The sequence below is a fragment of the Scyliorhinus canicula genome, chromosome 8, assembly GCF_902713615.1.
Source record: "Scyliorhinus canicula chromosome 8, sScyCan1.1, whole genome shotgun sequence".
In the NCBI taxonomy this organism is placed as follows: Eukaryota; Metazoa; Chordata; class Chondrichthyes; order Carcharhiniformes; family Scyliorhinidae; genus Scyliorhinus; species Scyliorhinus canicula.
Window position 1 is genome coordinate 50,484,263 of NC_052153.1, and position 26,569 is coordinate 50,510,831.

The window sequence follows — 26,569 nt, forward strand, 5'->3', positions numbered from 1 at the left end:
TAAAGGGGGTGCTGGTGACGCAGGTGCGGCACATAGTTTCTTTTTCAAATATGTTCAACAAGGTTAATACTTGCAAAGTCCTGCTAATCCTTGTAAATTTGTCAAAAGGAGACTAAATAAATCAAGAGCTTTAACATGAATATGCAGCTATATGGTACCATGACACTGTGACTTCCAGTTGTCCGAATAGCCTGAAAATCAGATGAACCTCTAGCCTTGTCACTGGGGACGATCAGATGTCGTATTGCACAGATATCCTCAAACTATTCTATTAGCATCATACCAATTCTCTCTGTCACAAAGCTGATATTTATATGGTGGAAATCAGATCTTTATATGATGGACAGCAGGCACTTGGCGTACCCTGCAAAGAATGTTCTTGTTCTTTTAAGATTGTTGGGGTGCTTCTCGTTGCTCATCTTGGAACCTTTGGGCACTCCAGTTTGATTTGTTTGTTGTTAATTGTGGTGCCATGATCCCCGAGCTAATTCGTTACCAGAGAAAGACATTTTGTGAATGGCGTGGTGCTGTTAAAAATCCAGCAAACGAACCTCAAGCTGTCAACAATCTCCGGAGATGGCATGAGTGGATAGTGTGATGTGAGAGTACCTTAAGAAATGGGTGTTTAAGAAATGTACCTATAAGAAATGGGTGTGTATCAGTGATGTCAGAGTGTGGGTGGAGCTGGGGTGTCTGTCAGCTTTTTTACTTTTGTTTTAGGCTGTTTGCTGCAGGGTGTGTTTTAGTTTAGTTTTCAGTGTTGGAGCTGAAGCCAGACAGAGCATGTGTACTGTTGATCTCTCTGCCATGAAAAGACTATCTCTTGATCATTTGGTGAATTCAGAATTATAAATGTTCTCAGTAGTGAATGTAAACCTAATGTGCTTCTGTTAAAAGGTGTTTCTTTTGTCTTCTGGATGTTATTTGGGAAGTAAGGATTACTTAGGGTTGTATTCTTTGGGGGTTGTATTTGAATTGATGGTTGCTAAGATGTTCACTGTATGTTTTTAAAAGGTTAACTTGAGTTCATAGAATAAACATTGTTTTGTTTTTAAAAATACTTTTCCATTTCTGCTGTAACACCTGTAGAGTGGGCTGTGTGCTCCCCATACCACAATCTATTAAAAGTTGTGGGTCAGGTGAATGATACACTTTGGGGTTCTCTAAACCCTGGCCCATAACAATAGTCTGGTGTAAAACCATGATTCCTGAAAGAAAGAGCCTTTGTTGGTATAAAACATTTTATTCAGGCAAACATGACAACACCGTTGCCCTTCAGATAGCACCCTGGGAGTGTTTATATCTGAGCAAACTGGGTTTGAAGTATCATCCAAAGAGCAGATCTCTTATAATACAGCAGCCTCTCCGTAAAACCGATCTCGGGATGGATGGTTATTTAGTAGGTTTCTATTAATCAGGTGTCCAATGATCGGGAGTTTTTAGCTGCTTCATATTTGGCCGTGGAAATAATCTTACAGGCCACAGTGATTGATCCGTTAATCAAGCAGATAAAGAAAGCAGCAAATTGTATCCCACTGTGTAGAGTGGTGTTGTCCAGTAAAATATTAATGCTCGCCAAACCTGTGGCGATCAGGCCACCACGCCATATGATACAAAAAAACATGCAATATTAATAAAACAAATGTGCACTGTTTTGAAAATAGGTTTGGGGTTTTAAATCATCAGCAATCCAGATCGATACGTACTGCTGGAGCCAGCAGAGCAACTTCAAAAGGTTTTCAATCCAACTGTTCCACAGAGCAAGCCTTCTGTATACTCTGAAAGGGTGGTGATACTCTGTTAACTGAAGTGTTCTCTTCCTAACACTGTGCTCCAGTTTATTTGTTTTTAAGTTTCTTCAAGAATACATTGTCACTATTTTTACCGAATTAATGCACCTTAGGAGACTCTGGGAGGGAAAAGCATCATTAAATCTCTAAATTGGCATTTGCGGTCTGTCTGATCCTTGCCTTGCTTATTATGCATTGTTGTCTGCTATTTCCAAACACAGCACCTGGGCGTTTAGTAAACGTTTTGGCTCACGCCAACCTCCTGTTAATCTTTCCTTTTACTCTAAAGCGCGTTATTCCTTTTAACTGTTTATTTCAATCGATTTGTTAAAATGACGGCTAAATATATTTGGATGTTGCCGCACCCCCTAAGCTTACCAAAATTACCCATTTCAACCCTCATTGGCAGCCATTCAGTGCTGCCCGTTACTCAAATTTATCTGCAAAAAAAAACTCCAAGTGCAAGCAAACAAAATAAAGTTCTTCAGTTAACATCCCCTATGTCAACAGGCTTCCCAAGAAACTTTTGAGAGCAAATGGACTGCTGTCCCTTTGAAGGGCAGATCTAAATGTATCGTTACTTAGACACATTGTCAGAAACAGAACACTTCATCTACCCCATTTTAAGGCGTATATTGGCACATAAGAATTAGGAGCAGGAGTAGGCAATCCATCCCTTCGAGCCTGCTCCACCATCCAATTAGATAATGGCTGATCTTTTCCTGGTCTCAAATCCACCTCCCTACCTGTTCCCCATATCTCGTTAATCTTTTTTTATCAGTTATCCTCCTAGCTCTTGCATGCCCTCCGGCACTCTTCAGTGAACCAGGGTTGACCCCTTGTCTTGGTTGTAATGGTAGAGTGGGAATTAGCCAGGCCATGAGGTTACAGATTGTGTTTGAGTACAATTCTGCTGCTGATGGCCCCCAGCGTCTTATGAATGCCCAGTTTTGAGTTGCTGGATCTGTTCGAAAACTACCCCATTTAGCACCGTGGCAGTGTCACACAATACGATGGAGGGCTACCTCAATGTGAAAACAGAACTTGAGTAGCCTGTTTAGTGTCAACAAGGATTGTGCTGTTGGGTCACTCATGTCACAAACAGATGTAGGCACATTGGTAAAGATGGCTTTTCCTCTAGTTCGTTTCTCACCACCTGCTGAAGACCCAGACTAACAGCACGGGCAGCATGGTAGCATAGTGATTAGCACAATTGCTTCACAGCTCCAGGGTCCCAGGTTCGATTCTCGGCTTGAGTCACTGTCTGTGCGGAGTCTGTACGTTCTCCCCTTGAGTGCGTGGGTTTCCTCCGGGTGCTCCGGTTTCGTCTCTCAGTCCAAAGATGTGCAGGTTAGGTGGATTGGCCATGATAAATTGCCCTTAGTGTCCAAAATTCTTAGTGTTGGGTGAGGTTACTGGGTTATGAGGATAGGGTGGAGGTGTGGGCTTGGGTAGGGTGCTCTTTCCAAGAGCTGGTGCAGACTTGATGGGCCAAATGGCCTCCTTCTGCACTGTAAATTCTATGAAACAGCTATGTCCTTTAGTACCTTCCCAGCTTGGTCAGTAGTGGTGCTACTGAGCCACTCTTGGTGATGGACATTGAAGTCCCCCCAATACAGATTACATTCTTTCCATTCTCTGTGCTTCTCTAAATTGTGTTCTGCATAAAGGAGTAGTGATGCACGGGGCGGCACGTGGCACAATTGCTGCCTATGGCGCTGAGGACCCGGGTTCGAATCCCGGCCCTGGGTCACTGTCCGTGTGGAGTTTGCACATTCTCCCCATGTCTGCGTGGGTTTCACCCCCACAGCCCAAACGTGGAGGTTAGGTGGATTGGCCACGCTAAATTGCCCCTTAATTGGGAAAAAAAAATTGGGTACTCTAAATTTATTTTTTAAGAGTAGTGATTCACCAGCTGAGGAGGGGGTGGGTGGGGGAGAAGCAGTACGTGGTAATCAGCAGGCGGTTCCCTTGCCCATGTTTAACCTGATGAGAGACTACATGGGGTCTGGAGTTGATGTTGTGGACTCCCAGGGCAACTCCCATTGTGCCACCACCTCTGCTGGGTTTGTCCTGTCATTGGGACAGAGGATGGCGGTAGTGTCTGGGGCATTGTCTGTAAGGTATTCCGTTGAGTATGACTGTCAGGCTGTGACGTGACTAGTCTGTGAGACATCTCTCCCAATTTTGGCACAAGCCCCCAGATGTTAGGAAGAAGGACATTACGGGGTTGATGGGGCTGCGTTCGGCGTTGCCGTTTCGGGTGCCTGAAGTCGATCATGATGCTTGATGGTTGCTAAAGTGAAATAATTCTGATTGTCGACCAAACAGGTTGCTCATGTTTTAAAATTAAATGACTAGATGCAAGCAGCACAAATTGAAGACAGAAACTCGCAAAAATGAAGAACAAAATCTAGAATTCACTAATCCAGCAGTGGTCTAAAGGGGATAAGGACCATATACACCAATTAGAAATGCTGAAAGATGAAAAATAGCAGCACAGGCATGAAGTGGCTGAGTGCCAGCACAAGGGGAAGGAAACAATTGCAAGTTAACGCAGGTAAGAGATTGAAGAAAGGAGGAAGCTCTGCACAAGGCCAAGGGGGAGAGGAAAGGACCAATGTACCACTGACTGCCAAGGAAAATGAAATGTGAGATTGGTGAGTGGGATTCTGGGAGATCTAATTGGTAAATGAAGATCAATTCTACTACGTTTATCCTTATTCCAAATTTTTAAAGAACATTGATTAATTCTTGAGGATTTTTGAATTATTAGCAAATGAGCGGAACTGGGATAGCAGGAATGTTGGTTCCACCAATTAGCGATAAAGAGTTTTCCGTGCTTTCATGTGTAGATCTGACGAATAGTGTGGATTATTATGTTATAAAGTGAGCCCTTCCTACCATTTTCCAAATGATTCAGGGGCATGCAGGCTGAAATCGAAAAGATTATTATGGTGAGAGAGATGCATATAAAGTTTGTTTTATAGAAGGTTGCTAGACCAAGATTTTGCGATCGGAGACCAAGTATGCCAATTATTTAATGATAACTTGAGAAGAAGGAAGCCAACAGTTGAATCTGTGGAAAGAGACCGAGTTCATGTTTCAAATCCATATGACTCTTCTTCAGAGCTCCACGGACTCTAAACGTTAACTCAGTTTCTTTCTCTCCAAATGTTGCCATGTTTGCTATGTTCATCTGGCATTTTCTGCTTTTATTATATATGAAGCCAACAATTGGTTGCGTAGATAAATTATCCATACTGATTAACTCATTGAGCAAAATGATCCTTCGGCAGCTTGAGGGGGGAGCTGGATTCTATACATCCCGCAGGGTGTTGCAAATGAACAGATTGGTTAACAATGGCCAGGTCATTTCACCTGAATAATTACCTGACTTCACCACCTTCCCATATGTGTGTTAGGAAAGAGCCAAGAATGGTAGATGACAACTTGGGCAGTGAGGAAAATATATATTTTTTGTTCTGAAGTATGAGAAGTTGCCTGGACCAGTTACAATGGATTGGAAGCATAAGCTCTGTACGTGGTTTGCAGGAATGATAGTGGCCACTTGCCTCAACTGGTCTATATTGGCGCTTATAGACAATAGAATAAAATAGAATAGAACATTACAGCGCAGTACAGGCCCTTCGGCCCTCGATGTTGCGCCGATCTGTGAAACCAATCTAAAGCCCATCTACACTATTCCATTATCATCCATATGTTTATCCAGTGATCATTTAAATGCCCTTAATGTTGGCTTATGCACTACAAAAGCCTTCTTGCGCCCCACTTCATCGAAGCCAGTCAGTTTAACCTCCATTCCGTTTCCCCTTGTGTACTTATACTAGCTTCCCCTTAAATGCACCAAAATAAGCAGAAACGTCATCCTTATGTCTACGCTATCAAACCTTTCATAACGTTATCGACTACATATGCTATCAGGTTATACCTCAGCATTCTCTTTTCCAGAGAAACAGCCCCTGTCTGCTCAGCCTTTCCTGATAAACATAGCCTCTCTGTTCTCGCATACTTTTAGTGAATCTTTATTGCATTGCCTCCTGTGCCTCTATATTCATTTTATAATATGAAGACTAAAACTGGCTGATACGCCCATATATGGTCTCGCTAAGTTTGATACAACGTTGGCACGGTTTTCCTGTTTTTCAATTCTATTTCACTGGAAGTGAAATTCTTTGTATGGCCTTATTAACCTGTTGCTACTTACAGTGATGTGTATCAATATCTCTAAATCAGTAGTTCTGAAAGTTTTCCATCTGCTGACCGATTAGATGGACTGTGAGGTCTCTTGTCCTGTCTATTGGTCCTGCCCTACCTGCTTCCATTTGCCACTGCAAACAACCTCATCAGAGTTAATGGGAACTTAAGAAAGCTATAAATATTCCACTGATTTTCTGCTATCAAGAATAATCTTTATTGTCACAAGTAGGCTTACATTAACACTGCAATGAAGTTACCGCGAAAAGCCCCTAGTCGCCATAGTTGGCGCCTGTTCGGGTACACGCAGGGAGAATTCAGAATGCCCAAATTACCTAACAGCACTTGAGGAAACCAGAGCACCCGGAGGAAATCCACGCAATGTGCAGACTCCACACAGACTGACCCAAGCTGGGAGTCGAACCTGGGACCCTGGAGCTGTGAAGCAACAGTGCTAACCACTGTGCTACTGTGCCGCCCAAATAAAAATCACTTGTTCATGCATAAACTGTAGACATTTTCATGTTATAAACATTAAGACTATAAGAGAGCACATTCATTTTAAACATTTGAGTATGTTTTAATACGCTATACCATTATGAAAGGTTTGATAGTGTAGACAGAAAGATGATGTTTCTGCTTATTTCAGTGTATTCAGGGGCAAGCTTTAAGTACAGAAGAGGGAATTGAAGAATAAACAATCTTCTGAAAAACTAATACTTGCCCTGCATTTATTTATTATAAATAATATTTTATTAACATTTTCATATTTAACAAACACGATCTGAACTACACCACAACTATGAAAATTGTTCATACATGGTACAATTGTTGTGCTAACACAAGAAATTACAGACATAGAAAATCACATATCAAAGACTACAACCAAAACCAAGCCCCCCCCCCCGTCCCACAAACAGCTGATGATAACTCTTTAAAGTGACAGATCAATGGCTGTAGAATCACTCTGCTGATACCCTGATGGTGTACTTGACCTTTTTCAGGTATAAAAAGTCCATAAGTTCACCCAACCAGGCTGAGGCACTAGGTGGAGCAGCTGCTCTCCATCCCAGCAGAACCCGCCTTCGGGCTATCAGCAAGGCAAAGGCGAGTACGTCCGCCCTCACCCCCGTCCGCAGCCCCGGTGATGACAACATCCCAAAAATGGCCACCAACTGACAAGGCTCCAGATCAATGTTAAGAGCCGCTGACATGGTGTTAAAGAAGGAGATCCATAAGCTCACCATCTTTGGACAGGGCCAGAACATCCGGGTATGGTGGGCGGGCCCATGAGAACACCACTCACACCTGTCCTCCACTTCCAACAAAGAATCCAGTCACCCTACTTTTGGTTAGATGAGCTCTGTGAACCAGCTTGGGATGGATGAGTCTGAGCCTGGTGCAGGATGAGGTGGACTTTACCCAACAGAGGGCCTCACTCCACACATCCGCGACATAGATTCAAATGAGATAATCCACTCATAGATACTTGAGATCTTATCTCTCTTTCTCCCCCCCCCAGTTCTTGCCAATCGTAAGATTTTCCTCCAACAGGGAAGGATGTGGCGCTAAGGGGAACGCAGGGCAAACCCCACGAACTAATTTGCGCAGTTGAAAATATTGGAATGTGTATCCTTGCTAGTTTTGCTGGGAACTCCTCCCAAATGGCGAGTTGTCCATCTATACACAGATCTCTAAAACACTCTAGCCCTTTCCCTTCTCATGTTTCAAAACTTGAATCCAAACCAGGTTGGACAAACAAATACTTACCATTAATAGGAGCCAGTAATGACGTGGCCCTCAGCTTGTAATGTCTGAGCTGCTTCCATACCTTCAAAGTGAAATCACCACTGGGTTTGAGATATATTGCGTTGGGAGTAGGGCCCTTATTTTGGCCCAGAGGCTCAATCCTTTGCACAAACTTGCCTCCATCCTCCCCCACATGGTGTCGATTCTCTGTACCGCCTGAACGCCTTCTCCATGTTGCCCGTCCTGTAATACATAAAGAAACGGTCGTGCCAAGCCCCCCAACTGCCGGCCCCTCTGCGAGTTCTCACGCCCTACCTGCCCATATAAAGGAATTCACTAACTTGTTCACCCTGGCAAAGAACAATTTAGCAAGAAAAGTAGGAAGGCATTGAAACAAAAATAGAGACCTTGATAGAATGTTCATCATAATGGTTTGAACTCTGCCCGCCAGGGAGGCTAATCCATCTCTGCAAATCAAGTCTCACCTTATCTAACAAACTTATAAAGATGCTACCTCTAGCCCAGCGAAAGGGTAACACCCCAGATTGGCTCCCCTCCCCGGGGACTTTTCCCCAGGTTTAGCTTGTAGCCCGAGAAGGTGTCAACACCCCTCAGCAGGTTCATAATCTCGTCAATACAGGAGACTGGATCTGTGACATACAGGAGCTGATCATCAGCATAAAGCAACACCCTATGTTTCCCCCCCACCCCCAAGGTCAATCCCCCAGAAGTCATCAGTGCCATCACCAGAGGTTCTATCACCAGTGCAAAAAAGAGCAGTGACAATGGGCACCCCTGTCTTGAACACCTGCTCAGAGGGAAGTATCCCAAACTTTTTGCATTGGTGTGAATGGTAGCCATGACATGACGTTTTTGTACAGCAGCCGCACCCATGAAATGAATTTCTGCCCGAACCCAAACCTCCCAGGTACCTCAATGACGCACGTCCACTCCACTCTGTTGAATGATTTCCCTGCATCCATTGCCATACTCACCTCTGCCTCGGGGATGAAGGAACGCAAGAAGACAACATTCAGAACCCACCGTATATTAGATAACAGCTGCCTACCCGTCACAAATCCCCTCTGGATCCTCTACCACAGGGGTGGGCAAACTTTTCCGTGCAAGGGCCACATTCAGAAATTCACAATTCACAAAGGGCCGCATAGTATATTAAGTAAAATAATTACTTCACCCGGTTATGATTCTGGGCGCCTCATATAGAACATAGAACAGTACAGCACAGAACAGGCCCTTTGGCCCTCGACGTTCTGCCGAGCAATGATCACCCTACTCAAGTCAACGTATCCACCCAATACCAGTAAGCAACCCAACAGCCCCCCCCATTAACCTTAAAAAAAATTTAAAAAAAAAAAATTTTTTTTTTTTTAAAAACAAATTTTTTTTTTTTTAATGACTTGGTGGGCCGCAGAAATACCTTTGGCGGGCCGTAGTTTGCCCACCCCTGCTCTACCACTATATCTGGGACACATGGTTCTAACCGCAAAGCCAGTACCTCGGCATCCACGTTTAGCAGCAAAATGAGCCTGTAAGAACCACACTTCGTGAGGTCTTTATCTTTCTTTAAAATAAGGGAGATGGAGACCTGTGTAGGAGACCTGCTCGAGGCAGGTAACCTTAAGCTACAGCATCGTTGAACATATCTACCATTACTGGTACGAGGTGGTCTGAGATTTGGTTGTAAAATTCAACAGGATATCGATCAGGGCCCGGAGCCTTGTTCGTCTGCATCAACCCAATCCCCTCAGCACCTCACCTGAGTTCAGCAGGGCCTTCAGCTCCCCCCTACTCTCCTCTTCTACTCTTAGGAAAGACAACAACAATAATAATCTTTATTAGTGTCACAAATAGGCTTACGTTAACACTGCAATGAGGTTACTGTGAAAAGCCCCTAGTTGCCAAACTACGGCGCCTGTTCGAATACACTGAGGGAGAATTCAGAATGTCCAATTCACCTAACAAGCACTTCTTTCGGGATTTACTGGTCTAGAAACTGCCATATCTGACTTCCCCTCTTTACAGGTGGCTCCAACTTGTACATATCCCTGTAGAAAGCCTCAAATGCCGTATTGACGTCCCTCTGCTGTCACTAAACCCTCTCAAGTTCTTGACCTAGATAATCTCCCGAGAGGCCATCTGTCATCCCAGTCTGTGCATCAACTGACCACTTGCCTTCTCCAGGTGCCTTCCCATAGTGTAAAGGGAGAGACTGATCCATTGCTGTTAAACCTGATGTACTCCTCAATGGCTTCGGCTATGCGATCGCAGAACCCCTTCTCAGCCAGAGAAAATAAGCTTCAAGAACGATGTTCAATAAAACCCAGAACTCCCTTCAGCCCACGACATTTACAGGAAACGGCAATGAAAGAGATCCCCTCACAGCGCCTCTCGTTTAATTGCACCCCAGTCGATGTTTGTTCATAAAGTCCTCCACTTCAGATGTCTCATAGAAAGAATCCTTGGCCTCGCGTGTGACCCGCAGCCTCGCCGAGCACACTATTCCGAAATGAACGCTCTTCTTGCAGAGCACTGCCTTCAGCTTGTTAAAAGGCCACCTGTTTCCTCGCTAGTTCTGCACCCACATCTTGATGCACCCGTATGGTGCCATTTCACATTGCAGTGCTCCTTGGCCCACTGCAGGACCGTTTCCTTCTCTCGGAAGCTATGAAACCAAATGATTAACGTACAAGGTGGTTCACTCAGTCGCGGCCTCTTACTAAGTGTATGATCGGCCCTGTCGAGCACCGGTGTTGGGGGGGGGGGGGGTGGGGCGCAGAGCTGAGAGACCTCTATAGCCCATCATCTTCCAGGTCCTCGGAGATATATACCTGCTGGGGTTCTCCAGTCCCTCCGGTAATCCCACAACTCTGAGATTCTGCCTGTGACTGATTTTCCAAATCGTCGACCTTCGCCTTCAACCTTTTATTTTCATCGGCCACCACTGCAATCTTGACCTCGAGTGACGCAAACTAGTCCTCGTGTCTCATAAGCGTCTCTTCGACACCTTTCGGTGTTCTGCCATGTTTTTTTTTACTGTTCTAACAGCTTAGTCGAGCTCTGCCCGGACCGGTCCCAGCGCCTCCTCTCCTTGCATATTCTGTCCGATATCAGCATCCACTGCTTCTCAAAGTGTAAGTTGAAGTGTTTATTGAGTTCTTTGGTCAAGGTGTAGGAGAGCGTGTCTTTTGTGATTGTGGCTGCTGCTGACTCCGCGGCTCTGCAGTGCCGAGGCGTACCACGAGGCTCCCCAATCCCTTGAGAGCAGGTCAGTCTCAGGCTTCCTGGTTTCTTTTCCTTTTTGTTTCACCTGAGGAAGGAGCAGTGCTCCGAAAGCTGGTGTTTGAAACAAACATGTTCGACTTTAACCTGGTGTTGTATGACTTCTACTGTGCTCACTCCAGTCCAACGCCGGCATCTCCACATCATGCCTTTTTGTTTGGGCATGGGATAGGCACATGGGATGAGGGGAGGGAAACCTATCTTTTTTTAAAAAAAATTCAGAGTACCCAATTCATTTTTTCCAGCTAAGGGACAATTTAGCGTGGCCAATCCACCAACCCTCACATCTTTTTGGTTGTGGGGGTGAAACCCACGCAAACACGGAGAATGTGCAAACTCCCCACTGACAGTGACCCAGGGCCGGGATCGAACCTGGGACCTCGGTGTCGTGAGTCAGCAGTGCTAACTGCGCCGCCCGGGAGGAGAGGGGGAGTGCTATCCTGTTGGTCTCTTGCGTTTTCTGGTGAGTATCACCCAAAAAAACAGGCAAAATTGTTTTTAAAAACTGTTCTCGATCAGAGCTCCCAGAAGTGCAACCTCCTACGTGTCGCACTGGAAGTCTTCCCTGCATTTATATTAATCAGATAACCAACAGTTACAATTCTTGCTCATAAAACGACATTGTTGGGCAGCACGGTGGCCTAGTGGTTAGCACAACCACCTCACAGCGCTGAGGTCCCAGGTTCGATCCCGGCTCTAGGTCACTGTCTGTGTGGAGTTTGCACATTCTCCCCGTGTCTGCGTGGGTTTCGCCCCCACAACCCAAAAAAAAAAAATGAGCAGAGTAGGTGGATTGGCCACGCTAAATTGCCCCTTAATTGGAAAAATTAATTGGCTAATCTAAATTAAAAAATAAATAAAAATAAAACTACATTGTTGTTGCTTGCACCCATGATGTTTCTTGCTGTGTCTATCTGGTTATGTGACATTATGCGTGTGGTGCAGAGGAGGGTTCTGGTCTGTTGCCTCTTATGGTCCTGGCCCTGGCGTTGCTTGTTAAGTGTCTCGCGTTTTAGACCAGCCCACGGACCAGCAATGGATTTTTATTATCCAAGCAGTATGTGGTTACCTTATTCTTGCAACAAAAATGTAAGACCTATTTTTAAAATGTATTATTGCAAGGGATGTGGACGTTGCTGGCTATGCCAACGTTTATTCCCCATCCCAATTTCCCTTGAGAAGGTTGGAATGAGTTGCCTTTGTGAACTGCTGCAGTCAGTGTCATGTAGCTACACCCACAGTGCTACTGGGGAGGGGTGGGTTCCAGGATTTTGATCCAGTGACAGGGAAGGAACAGCGATAGTTCCAAATCAGGAAAGCATGTAGCTTCAACAGGAACTTGCAGATGGTGGGGATCCCATGAATCTCCTGCCCTTGTTCTTCTATCTAGGTGGGAGGGGGGTCACTATTTTGGGGAAGTGCTGTCAAAGGAGACTTGTCTAGCTGCTGCAGGACATCTTGTAGACAGTACATAGTGCTGCTACTGTGCGTCAGTGATGGATGAAGTGAATATTTAAAATGGTGGGTGGGGTTAACATTCATCTATCTTGGGTGGATCCAGCCAGACCAAGGGTTTTATCTTGCCTAAGTTCTGTTAATTTATCAATTAGTTCCCCATTTTCTATCTTATTTGTCTTTCTAGCAATATATTTCCTGGCAACTGTTCAGAGTGTAAAAAGTGTCAAAATGTGGAAGAAAGTGGCAAGACGTGTTTTGTGTGAAAGATTCTGAAAAACGACTCAAAACACTTGTTAGTGTGACCTCATTAGGGTTCCAGAAGAGCTGAATATTGTGTTGTGATTATATCTAATTTAAGTTGCCTCTGTGTACATTCATTTCTAGTATAAATGGCTAATGGTTGAGTCTGAATAGCCGTTCTGTCAGCATGTGCCTTTCCCAGCGGAGAGTTAAGTATTTGGTGGCACTTTAATCAGTCATTGGAGTAGATTATTAGCCAGGAGGCATGCTGTATCCCATTCACTCCATGAATATAGATGTGGTTCAGTTCATAAAGTTCATGGGCCTGCGTATGGAAATGTGCACGAATAATGTGGGGCCTACCTGAATTGTGATCTAGTTATTTTCCATCCTCTGTGGAGTAACTCGTGTTAAGGAGAAGAGGATTGGTGCTCACTATCAAGGCAAGCTTTCTGAATCTTTGAGCAAAATCTTCACACATTTGGGGAGAAAGCTTGATTATTAGTCACAGGGTACTAGAGAAGATTCCTTTCCCTGATATTAAGTGCGGGGGGGACAAATTGACTAGTTTTCTGTTTTACGATCTGAAGAAAATAACAATCAGAAAAGGAAACCATGTGTTAATTTTGTCAGAAAAATCAATGTCAGATATCTGAGTGCTCAAAACGAGTAGAGTTGGAAGATTTCAGTTCGGACGTTAGCTTGGAGTGTTTCTTCATTGAGATATATTTCCACTTGCAGCCACAACATACTTTTAACCTTGTATCATTACGGGAACTTCAAATTGTGTGATTGTGCATTCTTTGTTTTTCCCTCGTGTAAGCCTGGAAATGTGACATGAGACTGAAAGCAGTGTATTCTGGCATGTCTGTTTGGTTTGTATTTTGCCCCTCTGGTTTCCAGATTAGCCTTGGGCAAAATCCAGTGAATCCACATTGATCTGTAAGTTTGCATCAAAGTGCTTTCAGAATGTTAAATCTTGCCAGTCAAATAGTTGAAAGGGAAAGTCCAGCTAGCTCTTTACAGATGTCCAATAGAATTAATTAATATGGAATTTCCTTGTGGAACGGTTGCTCATTCACATGAAAATGGAGATCTTTAAACCAGATGCTCCTAGATTTTTTGAATCAGATGCAGGAATATACAAAGCAATGTTCACTATTTGTCTTGGATGATCTAACAGAGCTAAGACTTCACATTACATCATCGTGTCTAATTTCTAAAATTTAAAAAACTGGACAATGGCTGTTTAAAATGACCTGAAGCCATGTCTAGCTGTGATCTTTGAACAATAGGAGCTAATTTGGTTGTATCGAAGAAATGTGCGCCTCTGCAATCGCTGAAGAGATGCCAATGACCCTGTGGATTGCAGAGACCAAATTCAAAGGCCATCCACATTTCATAAGCCAGACCTGGCCACTTTAGTCTGCTAGGACAAAGAACCCAGACAAAGGAATATGCCCCTTTGTCAAAGCAAACCTGAAGAGGGGGAGTCATGTGACATGACCCTCTAGCTGGAGGAACATGTAATATTGCCTTATGGAGTTGCAACTGCCACCTTCCATCCAGCAAGCAGTAGTTGAGGAAAAGGACTCTATCCAGGTGAATACCTTCCCCCATCTACAGTGTTTCTACTGGAACGTCTACTATCACCTACAAGACTAATTCATATCTGCGTTCCTATCTCATTGTATAAGTCATCCTTTCTGGAAAAATAAATTATCCAGCATCGGTTTTAAACCTGCCAACCTCTGTGAAGGATTTTGGACTTGAGTGTGGGTGGATAAACTAACCCTCTTGAGATTACCCTATCTTTAGTTTGCTGTGGGGTTGCAAGCAACTGATTACATTTCCATTAAACACCAGTGGTCTTTGGAAAGCATTCTTTGACCAATCTTGTATAGTCAGAGCAAGGTTATTGTGGCCAATAAACCACTGCCTACAGATGGAAATGGATAGCATAGGTGCTTTTCATCTCCTTCACCACCAACAAAACAAATGGATTCAAAATACTCCAGTTGTCATTACAAAATTATGTCCAGGGTATTCTTCAATGTGGCCTAGATGTGAAGTAGTCGAGGATACGTGATGTATTTTTTTGTAGAAATATCTTTTGAACATTGAGAGTTTATTGACGAGATGCAGAGATTGCATCTGCCTATGTTAAAGGTTTCTTGGGTGCCTCTTGTTTCTTTGATTTGGGGGGGGGGGGGGGGGGAGCAGCTGTATTAATAGACCATTTTCTACAGCTATAACGTAGTGAGATTTCAGCACAAAGTGGCAGGTTCTCACAGATGTTGGACAATAAAATCAGTCAAGCGATTACAATCACCTACTGTGTGTTCAGATTAAGGCCTTTCCATTCTGACCGACCTTATTTTGCAAATAATACTGAATGGGGAATAAAGAAGGACCAGGCCAAATTGTTTGATTTATTTTGAATATTTTTTAGATTGCCATCTCCCATAATTCACTACTTGAAAGGTGCTATATAAATACGATCAGTATAAGCTGATTGACGAAAGACGACAAAAGGCTGTGATGTTGCTAGCTGTCAGTAGATACTTTCTATTAATGGAATGAACCATTGCAGCATTAGATCTATCTTGCACAAAAGAATGTGCCGGGTTTTGTAGGACTCCCTTATTTACAGCCCCCTGCAGAACATTTTACAGGAGCAGAGGACTAAAAACCTGAGACAAGGGTCAAATGTTCTTTTTTTAAATTCTTAACCCTCGCTGTAATGCCCTCCAGCAAGGGTTTTCAGTCTGCTTTATTAAATCCAATTCTGCCAAGGGGAAAATCTGTCTAATCTGAGTTCAACAATAGAAATATATGATCTGAAAATGAATGGCTCATGACTGATTATTATACTGTTGTCACTTTAACAGCACAGGATAGATTTACTAGGATATCATAAGAGATGAAGGGCTACAATTTGGAACAGAAATTTGCAACGTTCCTTGTTTCCCACAGTAGAAATGGTTGAGGAACGACCTGATGGAAGCCATCATGATCACAAAGGGTTTTGATGAGTAAATCTATTCTTGGTTTGTCCCTGTAGTCACACTTCATAGTGAAGATGTACTTGTGGTAATACTTTGTCTCCACAGACATGTAAGGACAAAATCTTGACCATGGTTGCTGTTGGGTACATGTGTCTACAATGGCTAGGTTGATGAGATTAAGTGTTAGTTCCTCATCACCACCTGATGTAGGCCCTGTCAGTGGTTCTATGGCCAAGTAATTATTGATGAGACATTAATATTTCCCACCCAGGGTGTATTCTATGTCTTTGATTCCCTTTGTTCAACTTGGAGGCATGCACAAATTGGTTATTTAATTTATATAATCTTTTATAATCTTTATTGCCAGAAGTAGGCTTACATTAACACTGCAATGAAGTTACTGTGAAAAGCCCGGAGTCGCCACATTCCGGCGCCTGTTCGGGTACACGTAGGGAGAATTCAGAATATCCAATTCACCTAACAGCGCGTCTTTCGGGACTTGTGGGAGGAACCCGGAGCACCCGGAGGAAACCCACGCAGACACAGAGAGAACGTGCAGACAGTGACCCAAGCCAGGAATCGAACCTGGGACCCTGGCGCTGTGAATCAACAGTGCTAATCACTCTGCTCCCGTTCTGCCCTTGATAATAGCAGTCCAATAAATGGCCAGCACGAAAGAGGACATTTATCTGAATAATGCAGTATTGTTTTCAGTTTGGGATTAAGGGTTGTTGGCACAGAGAATGAGGAAGCCCAGACTGCATATCACTCATGTTATACTTGATGTGGAATTAATTGTTGCTGCTGCTGAGTTCATGAAATAAAGAAGTGTTCCATTTCCCCACACTAACCAACTGATTATTTTGATGAGTACAATGTATTATTAAAGATAAGGCAAGTGATTGTTATTATGGAACAGTGTCACCCAATATGGTTGTTTAATGCATCCGTCAAATACCAAGTATTTTTCTAAAATATAAACTAATGCTGTTGTTCAAACCTCTCCAAGGTTTTGAGTAAATTTGGACTTGGAAGGAATCATGGGACAGGGAAAATTGTCTCAGGAAATGGGCATATGGGGTCATGGAGACCTTTTTTCTGTGTTTCGTGGGGCCACTAACAGCTCGATGAAGAATCATGTGGTTTTTTTTATGGTTGGAATACGGGTTTCCTATTCTGTCAGTGTTATGATTTTGAAAAACTAACAAAACAGCTTTTGTAGTGTGGATAATGCAATATGTACGCTGGAAGGAGGGAGAAGCATTTCGAATCAGAGTAAAGAACCTCTACTGGAGAGCAAACTGATAAACGTCAAGTAGAGGCAGCTCCAGGGTCCCAGGTTCGATTCCCGGCTTGGGTCTGCGCGTGGGTTTCCTCCGGGTGCTCCGGTTTCCTCCCACAGTCCAAAGATGTGCAGGTTAGGTGGATTGGCCATGCTAAATTGCCCTTAGCATCCAAAAAGGTTAAGTGGGGTTACTGGGTTACAGAGATAGGGTGGAGGTGTGGGCTTGAGTAGGGTACTCTTTCCAAGGGTCGGTGCAGACCCGATGGGCCGAATGGCGCCCTGCACTGTAAATTCTATGATTCTGGCGAGATAAAATAAAATGTGTGTAAACTGTCACTTAACAATTGGAAACCAAACATTCACAGCAATTTAGAATTGATTTTTAGGGCAGCACAGTGGCTAGCACTGGGACTACGGTGCTGAGGACCCGGGTTCGAATCCCAGCCCTGGGTCACTGTCTGTGTGGGGTTTGCATATTCTCCCCATGTCTGCGTGGGTTTCACCCCCCCCCCCTCTCCGAGAATGTGTGTAGGTTAGGTGGATTGGCCATGCTAAATTGGAAAAAAATATAATAATTGGGTACTCTATATTTATATGAAAAAGGGAATTGATTTTAGATGCTGCATCTAACTTGGTCTTTGACATTGCCCTCCGGGAGTTTGGTGATGCTGTTAAATCTGGTTTTCTTGGACTGGCAGTATTATTACGAATTTAGATTAAAAAAACAAAATTCATTTGAGTTCATTCATGAACACTGGGACCTTTTGGAATCTGATCTAAAAGACTGACGTAAAAATGTCTTGAGAATTTAGGGATCATAGGGCAGCAGGTGGCGCAGTGGTTAGCATTGTTGCCTCACGGCACCGAGGACCCAGGTTCGATCCCGAACCCAGGTCACTGTCTGTGTGGAGTTTGCACACCCTCCCTGTGTCTGCGTGTGTCTCACCCCCACAACCCAAAATGATGTGCAGGGTAGGTGAATTGGCCATGCGGCCGCTTAATTTGAAAAAAAAAAAATTGGGTATTTTATAAATTTAGGGATCATTCATACTCCAAAAAGGCAAGTACTCCATGTTTGTCACTGTATTTAACATGTAGGTGTAATAATTCATTCTCACTACTGAAGAAGCTGAGGAATCAAACTTTATGGACCGGAATTATTGACCGGGATCTATGTTCGGTCACTCACCTCAGGGTCAAACATGAGACCAAGGTTGCGAACAGTTTGGTTTAGCCTCAAGACAGTTGCCAAGGACAGGGGGGGGGGGGGGAGGGAATCAGTGACTTGTGAACAGAATTTATGGTGTGATATTTAGTTGGAGCAAACTAGTTTTCAGTCTTGAACGTCTGACGAGCAGTGCGACAAATCAATACGACATTGTGGCACAGTGGTTAGCACCGCTGTCTCAGTGCCAGGTTCGATTCGGGTGACTGTGGAGTTTGCACTTTCTCCGGGTTTCCTCCCACAATCAAAAAGATGTGCAGGTTGGGTGCATTGGCCATGCTAAATTGCCCCTTCGTGCCCAAAGATGTGTGGTTTAGGTTACGGGGATAGAATTGACTTGATGGGCTGCATGGCCTCCTTCTGCACTGTAGGGTTTCTATGAGACGGCAGAGCAGTCGAGAGAGATGGTGATTAGGTAGAATCTGACATGTTTTCAGATGATGTTGCTGAGCAGCAACGTGCAGTTGAGGAATAGGAGGAGACCAAGGATAGAACCATGGAGGACCCCAGAGATCCATGGAGGACCCCAGCAATAACAGTCCTGGAGCAAGTAGAGAAGCTAATGGAGTTGATTCTCTGGCTACAACTGGATTAACAAGAATGGACCCAATGAGTGCAGTCCCAGTCCCAGCCAGCTGGATGACAGTGATGAGGTGTTGGAGGAGGACGGTGTAGTCAAACACACTCAGCAGGTTAAGAAGGAGGAGGCATGCTTGTTTACCACGGACACATTCATACAGACTGTTATTTGTGACTTAAAATTTTTTTTTTTTTTTAAGTACCCAATTATTTTTTCCAATTAAGGGGCAATTTAGCATGGCCAATCCACCTACCCTGTATATCTTTGGGTTGTGGGGGTGAGACCCACGAAGACGCAGGGAGAATGATCCGGGGTCGGGATCAAACCCGGGTCTTCAGTGCTATTTGTGTCTTTAATGAGGGCTATTTTATTAAAATGTCTTGGACGAAAATCTTATTGGAAGGTGTCAGTCAGAAAAGGGAAATGTGAAAGACAGACACAGATTTGAGAAATAACAACACATTGAAGGACGTTGCAGGTGAGGCTGTTCTTTTCAAGGAGTGAGGATGATGACGGTAGAATTAAAGGGTGAGGAGAATGAACCGTTAACAATATCAGCCACCATGGGGGTCAGGATGGAAAGTTGTTAGGTAGTAGGTATAAGGACAAGAGAGCAAGCAGTATGTCTTATGGACATGAGGTGACACGGGAGGAAATTTCAGGTTTCTAGCTCGGCTAGGGGAAACCTTCTGAAATTTGGCTGGTTGGACTAGGGGAAGCAGCAACCAACCAGTTGAACTTGGTGACAAATATGTCCATGAGCTCCTTGTTCTTGTAGTTGAAGTTTAGGTGGAGGCATAGGAATTAGGAGCTGAAGTAGGCAAATTCAGCCCTTTGAGCCTGCTCTGCCATTCAGTCGGATCATACTGGTCTCTTCCTGGTGTCAAATCCACCCCACCCACCTGTTCCCCATATCCCTTTTAACCCTTCTTTTAAAATCAGAAATATATCTATCTCCTTCCATTTAATGACTCCAATTCCACCGCACCTTGGGGCAGCGAGTTGCACAAATTAATTTCCTCTGCGAGAAGTGGTTGTTCCTCATCTCCGTTCCAAATGGGGTTAAGGAGTTCAAGAAGATAGTTTGATGGTGGAAGTTTATTTGCATTTCAGTATAATCCTGAAACAATGAGCAGTTTTGACAGAGGAGAGCAGGACCACATAGAGCTTTATATGGTCCAGCCAGATCTGGCCATGGATGACTAAACCGGTTATCTGCCATAAATGTTCAAGCCTGTTTCCCAGTAAATAGCAATACATATCCCAGAATGCTATTTAGGAAAACTTATCTTATTTACTCACTATATCAGCATCTCCTCGACAATCTAATTAAGACTGGGTATCCTGACTCGCTATGTAAGCAGCATCATGGTAGATCCTGAGTGTATGTGTCTTAAAGGTCCATTACAAAAAAGGTCCGTGTTCCTTTTATTATTAGTGCATGCCTCCCTTCTGAATGTTTCAGTATAGTCAGCAGTTGTTTCCAAGTCATGCTGCTGCGATTTTTGATACACCAATCTGGATGAAAAGATTGTGAAAGTCATTGCAGAATTTGTACATATTTAAGAAGGAAAACGCACACATGACTGTTGCGTGCATGTCGGCTGAATATTCGTTTGTAAGCTCTGTTTTTGTACTCATTCTAAAAAACTATATAATTTAGATTGCTTATAATCAGTATTCGGACAAATGTTTATTTTACAATAAGTATTGTGACAGTAAGGTTAATATTTATGCTACTATCTTTTATCACCAATGTAGTGAATCTTGCAAGAAATAATTATACATTTATTCTAAATAGAGCTTTCTGTTAAAAGCAAATTACTGCGGATACTGGAATCTGAAACAGAAAATACTGGATAATCTCAGCAGGCCTGACAGCATCTGTGGAGAGAAAAGGGAGATAGCGTTTCGAGTCTGGGTGACTCTTTGTCAAAGCTTTCCATGAATTGCTTATCGAGAGACTTGTATATTATCTTCAAAATACAAAATGGTAGTTGATCACCTCAATAGCTTGTGGAGGTTAAATGCAGCTATCTTTGAAAAATATTGCCATACAAAAAAAATCCACGATACACAAACTAAACCAATTTCCTTGACTCCGTGTGCTAATAGAAGTATTCCTATATTGCGAAGTTCTTGATTGAGTAGATGAGGAGAAACTATTTACATTGGCAGTTATGTCAATTATCAGAGGTCAGATTTAATATAATTGACAAAAGAACCAGCGAGAAGATGAAAACTTTTTAAAAATGCAACATGATCTGGAAGGCATTACCTGAAAAGGTGATAGAAACCAATTTGATTTTAATTTTCAAAAGGGAATTGGATAGGTATACTTAAAGGGGAAGTAAATATAGGGCTAGAGGGGAAAATAATTGTAGTGGAACTAATTGAAAATCTCTTTCAAGTGTTGGCACAGGCGCACTGGGTTGACAATCGTACTGTGTAAGATTCTATAATCAAAATTGTTGCTGATAATTCAAAAATTGAATGCTCCCTATAAATTATTAGTATAAATTGCTTCTACAGTATTTAATTTCCAGTACAGCTTTTCATTATTTCTTCAGCTCTGGTTATTTTTGGGGGAAAAGCAATGTTTCAAAGTGAATATTTTGACTTTACCTACGGAGGACTAGGCAGTTTCTCCTTTTGGAGACAACTGCAATCTTGTATCTTCAAAGCTGCTCATGGCTAACAGCCTAGTTGTGCATGCTTGGTATGTGTGTGCCGTTTTGTCCCATAAAGTGGTCAGGTGTGCCGTGTAATATTTGGAGACATTGACAGCTTGGACCACATTGAGGAGGTGGCCCAGCGACATGGGTTCAGTGTGCTGCTGTTGGTGCTAAGCTGCTTTGTCAGTTTTAAAATCCACGTGTGACCGGTTATATTGCTTTTAGATTTATCGCAACCAAATAAAAATTCATCGCTTTAATATTGGCAGAAATGTGCAGATGAGCAGAACTCTTTTTTTTTTGCTTCAGGGAGACTATCTATTTAAAATACTGGCAGAAATGCTCCAGATGCGGCAGTGCTTTGTGCAGTGCAACTGAGGCAGTGAACATTTGGAAGTGCACATGTCAAGTTGCAAAAACGTCTTGCCAGTACTGAATTGGATAAGTACGTTCCTCTGTTGATGATTATCCTGCACTCCTGTGTGAGTTCCTTCATTTATGTGTCATCTCAGCTAATAGCAAGCATTGTGCTAAGATGATCGAACAACAAAGCCACTGACAGTCACTGCTGTCAGTAAGTAGAATCATTCATTTTAAAACTGTATGCATAAATTAAATAATTAAGTACTTGCTATAATGACATTTATAGCTGTATAAGGAACACCGTAGGGTGAGGCCATTCCATTGTTTTAACACATTCCCCATTATTCTTCACTAACTGCAAATAGAATGATTTGTGATTAGGCCTGTTCATAGACAAAGAAAAATGATGAACTGGGAAATGAGAATTGTTGGACAAACTATCACTGAATTTCTTTCTGTTTTACCAGGGTCATGGATTTTCCAGGCCACTTTGAACAAGTCTTCCAGCAGCTAAACTATCAGCGGCTTCATGGGCAGCTCTGCGACTGTGTCATTGTTGTTGGGAGCCGTCATTTTAAAGCTCATCGCTCTGTGCTTGCAGCTTGCAGCACCCACTTCCGTGCTCTCTTTACTGTCCCAGAGAGTGATCAATCACTCAACATGGTTCAACTGGACAGCGAAGTAGTTACAGCAGAGGCTTTTGCAGCCCTCGTCGAAATGATGTACACGTCCACGCTTATGCTAGGAGAGAGTAATGTTATGGATGTGCTGCTGGCGGCTTCCCACCTTCACCTGAATTCTGTTGTGAAGGCTTGCAAACATTACTTAACAACCAGGACAGTACCCATGTCCCCTACAAGTGAAAGACTTCAGGAGCAAAATGCTCGTATGCAGAGGTCCTTCCTACTTCAGCAGCTGGGCTTGAGCTTAGTAAGTTCTGCCCTCAGCTCCAGTCAGGCAATGGATGAGCAAGTCAACGTGAACTCATCACTCCGCCATCACTTGGAGGATCAGTCAACTGCGTTTCCTGTCCAGCGACTGCAGAAAAGGAAAGCCATTCCCGATGAAAGATCAAAGAAAAGAATGAGACCTTCTGTGGACGAGTCTATCATCACCGAGGAAGCGTCGGAAAATGGACAAGCCGTGGTCCATACATGCGAGGAGCTATTTACACCAGACTCCCTGAAGCTGGGGGATGGCTCTAAAACTGATACCATTGTCGAAAACAACGTGGACAATGCTATCATGTTTGAACAGGCCTTCAGCACGGCAGAAGATAATCAGGTGCCCAGTCAGTCAGATAACACTGGAATGGGCCACTCACAAGCATCAATGGCTTCTCAAGCGACTCACATTGAAACTGCTTTTAGTCAAGATCCTGCTAATGAGAAATCAGATTTTCACTCCGAGACCACAGTGAATGGAAGTGAGGAGCAGGTGCGAATTGTGGTGAAAGCTGAACCTTTGAGCTCACCTGATCCTCAAGATGAGACAAGTGATGTTGCTTCACAAGCAGAAGGTAGCGAGTTGGTGGAGGTCGAAGGTGGAATGCCTTGTACAGAAAAGCTAGAACTTAGCCCAGAGAGTAGTGACCGGAGTTTCTCCGATCCTCAGTCTAGTACTGACCGGGTCACAGATATGCACATGCTGGAATCTGCAAACACCGACTCGAAAGCTCCCTTTCACATTTCCACTTTTCTAAATAAGAACCGAGCAAACCGCTTCGGTGGAGGCCAGAACGCTGATGACAACATTCCAAACACAACAAGCGAAGGCAGAATAGAAAGTGAAACATCTTATTTAATAAACCCGGTGTCCGGGGTTTCTGCTGGTCCCAACTCTGCAATTGTGACAGCTCGAATTGAGAATCCATTTAATGATGGTCCTGAAGCTCATTTCATGCGCCCTATGCACGACTTGCTGGGCCTGACCTGCGGCCAGTCCAGCGGGTACAAAACTGGAGGAGAGCCATTCCGATTAGATTTTCCTCGGCCCAGTTCTGGATTACACTCACTATCCAGACAATCCATCATTTCATCCCGAGGAGGAGCCAGTAATTTCCCAGGTTATCGTCGCATTGCTCCAAAAATGCCCATTGTAACCTCAGTTGGAGATGGAGGCTCCATTTCCCAGGACAATGGCTCCAATTCCCAGATCCGCATGTTGAACAGTACCTCTTCTGCTTTTGAAAATAATCATTCTTTGCAATCAGGTCCTCCCCAGTTGACACGGGCCTCTGCAGATGTACTTTCAAAGTGTAAGAAAGCCATGTCGGAACACAATGTGTTGGTGGTGGAGGGTGCTCGTAAATATGCCTGTAAAATTTGCTGCAAGACCTTTTTAACATTAACGGATTGCAAGAAACACATCCGTGTTCACACAGGAGAAAAGCCCTACGCATGTTTAAAATGCGGGAAAAGATTCAGTCAGTCGAGCCACTTGTACAAGCATTCCAAAACAACCTGCTTGAGATGGCATGGCAGCAGCTTGCCAAGCACGCTACTTTGAGATTAAACTTTCAGCGCGACTCTCCAGGATGGTGATTTAAAAAAATTGCTTGTAAAGTGAAAGCTGAAAATAAGACTTTTGACTGATTTTAATTAGCAAAGTGTCAGTAAAGGTGCTGAGTCCAGGGCAAATTAAATTTTGTAGAATTTAGTAACTGTATATATATGTACTGCACTTTTATATGCTCTTAAACTGTTTGTTTCAGTAGTTGCACACTAATGCAAATCTGCTAAGTGATTAGTACAGAGTTGTGTCTGTTTGCGTATCTTTCAAAAGTTTAGCTTGTGTTTTATCTCCTTGAAGATACTTAAATTAAATCAGTAAGCGGTGGGAATTTATGAAGTTTGAGCTTCATATACTATTGAAAGAGCCTTTAACCACACCACCATTGTGCTGGGTGACTCCAGGAGAAATGCATTCAGCGCTCAGAGCACATTCTGATCCTTCACTTCTATACGTGATATTCCAGCACCATCATCAGCACTAGTAGAAATGTTAGATGTAACATCTGAAAGGAGGCAAGTATTGCAAATTTAGGGTAATAAATAAAGAGAACAGCCTCTGGAAACTAATTAGAAGTTAAATGAACCCAGTTCTGCTTGGGGCTCTGCTTGACAGCACAAAGTTGTCCAGAATTTGTCACTAAGTTTCTGAACAAGTGGAGGTGCACGGGGAGCTCCTTATTGCATTTATCCCATACTGTATATGTCTTGTAATTGCAAGGTATATCATTTGCAGCAAGCACAGACTGACCAGACAAGTGCAAGTTGATTTTGTTCGACTGCATTACTGGTTTGTGCTGATGATACACGTTAACTTTCTCCAGAAGCAGGACTCAATGGTTTCTTGATTTTCCAGGTAGTGCTAGTGATTCTGAATTTCATGATTCCACAGTTGATCCCACTGCTTTAAAGCTGCCCCTCTCCTTCATTGACTCTAGCTTTGGTTTATGATACTGTCCCTCCCAATACTCCAGATAGTCGTCATGCCTGGGTGATATGCTATTTTGCAGATCAGTCTGTCATTAACAATGTGAACCTATGACACTGCGTGCAGGCAGGTAAAACATTTCCCATTTCTATCCTTATCTTTTACAAGAACAAAAATTTGAAAAGACGATTTCCAGTAAATGCAACCAATTCAGTTCGACTTTTAAGTTTTGAAAAGAACAATAGTAAAATGGGAGAAAACCAGCCTGTCAAAAGCAAAAATACCACAAGTGTTAGTGCATAAATCACACTCTGCTTGTAAGATAGTGAGAGTGCTGTTCAGTTATACAGTATACTTTTGGTCTGGAATACTTATTCATTGATTTCCAAAGACACTTTTCCAGGATATCATGTCAAGTTTATGAATGCCAATGTGGTCTTTGTAGATTTTTAAAACAAAACTATGGTTCTATTGAGGATTGGCATTGAGTGCACAGCACTTTTTGAACATATGCTGCCCTTTGTTTTTGAGCATTTAAAATGTGTCTTTTAACCACAGGTAACTAAAGGGAGAAACTTTGAATCTATTTGGAGCATCCCTTAAGATTTTTTTTTCAACAAGTCATGAAATATTAGCATTCTTACTCTCAGTATTTAGGGACTATTACAATGTGAGGACCAGGTTGATTAGCAGCAAATCCAAAGTTTCAGCTATATGGATCTTCTGCCAAACGTTATTAGAATCTGGAGCAATGTGAAAGGTGTATTTATTATACTAGAGTGTGTGAAGAGCCTTATGTTACTAGTTACCCTGACTCGCGGTTGATATGCCAAAAAATTGCTATGGAATGGGAATAATGGTGAAAACACTGTCAAAGTATGCTGTGTAGTATAAAGTAATTTTGTACAGTATAAACGGTCTCTGTAAAAAGGTCAGTATACTGTGTAATGAATAATAAAATTCACATCCACCAAAATTCAACTCGAGAATATTATTTCAGATCTGTTCTTTTATATAAAAGTACTTTATATACACGGTGTAGAGTACTTTGCACTATGTAGTTTAAAATAACATGCTGCAATCCACAGAATCTCTCTCAATCATTCAAATCAGTCTCCTCGGTCTCTCAATCACTACCACATTCAAATCAATGAAGCAAAGATTGAAGTTACTCTAGTTATTGCTGAAAAAGCGACACTGAAGCTTCCAAGTGTCTCTCTCTTTCACCAATACTCAAGTT

At 43.0% G+C, this 26,569-nt stretch overlaps 1 protein-coding gene across 6 annotated transcripts in view; it reads left to right on the top strand.

The window, feature by feature from the left end:
* Nucleotides 1-26,305, top strand: part of LOC119970241 (zinc finger and BTB domain-containing protein 5) — a 56,249-nt gene extending 29,944 nt beyond the window's left edge. For 2 of the 6 annotated variants that reach the window (XM_038804534.1, XM_038804536.1), the window contains exons 2-3: nt 21,838-21,973; nt 22,359-26,305. In XM_038804534.1, coding sequence (XP_038660462.1) covers nt 22,363-24,399 — 2,037 coding nt within the window. In that variant the 5' untranslated portion in view covers nt 21,838-21,973; nt 22,359-22,362 and the 3' untranslated portion in view covers nt 24,400-26,305. Of the gene's footprint in view, nt 1-21,837; nt 22,103-22,358 lie in introns of all 6 variants that reach the window. The other 4 variants (XM_038804539.1, XM_038804535.1, XM_038804537.1 and 1 more) reach the window with 3 other exon arrangements.
* The last annotated feature ends 264 nt before the right edge of the window (nt 26,306-26,569 follow it).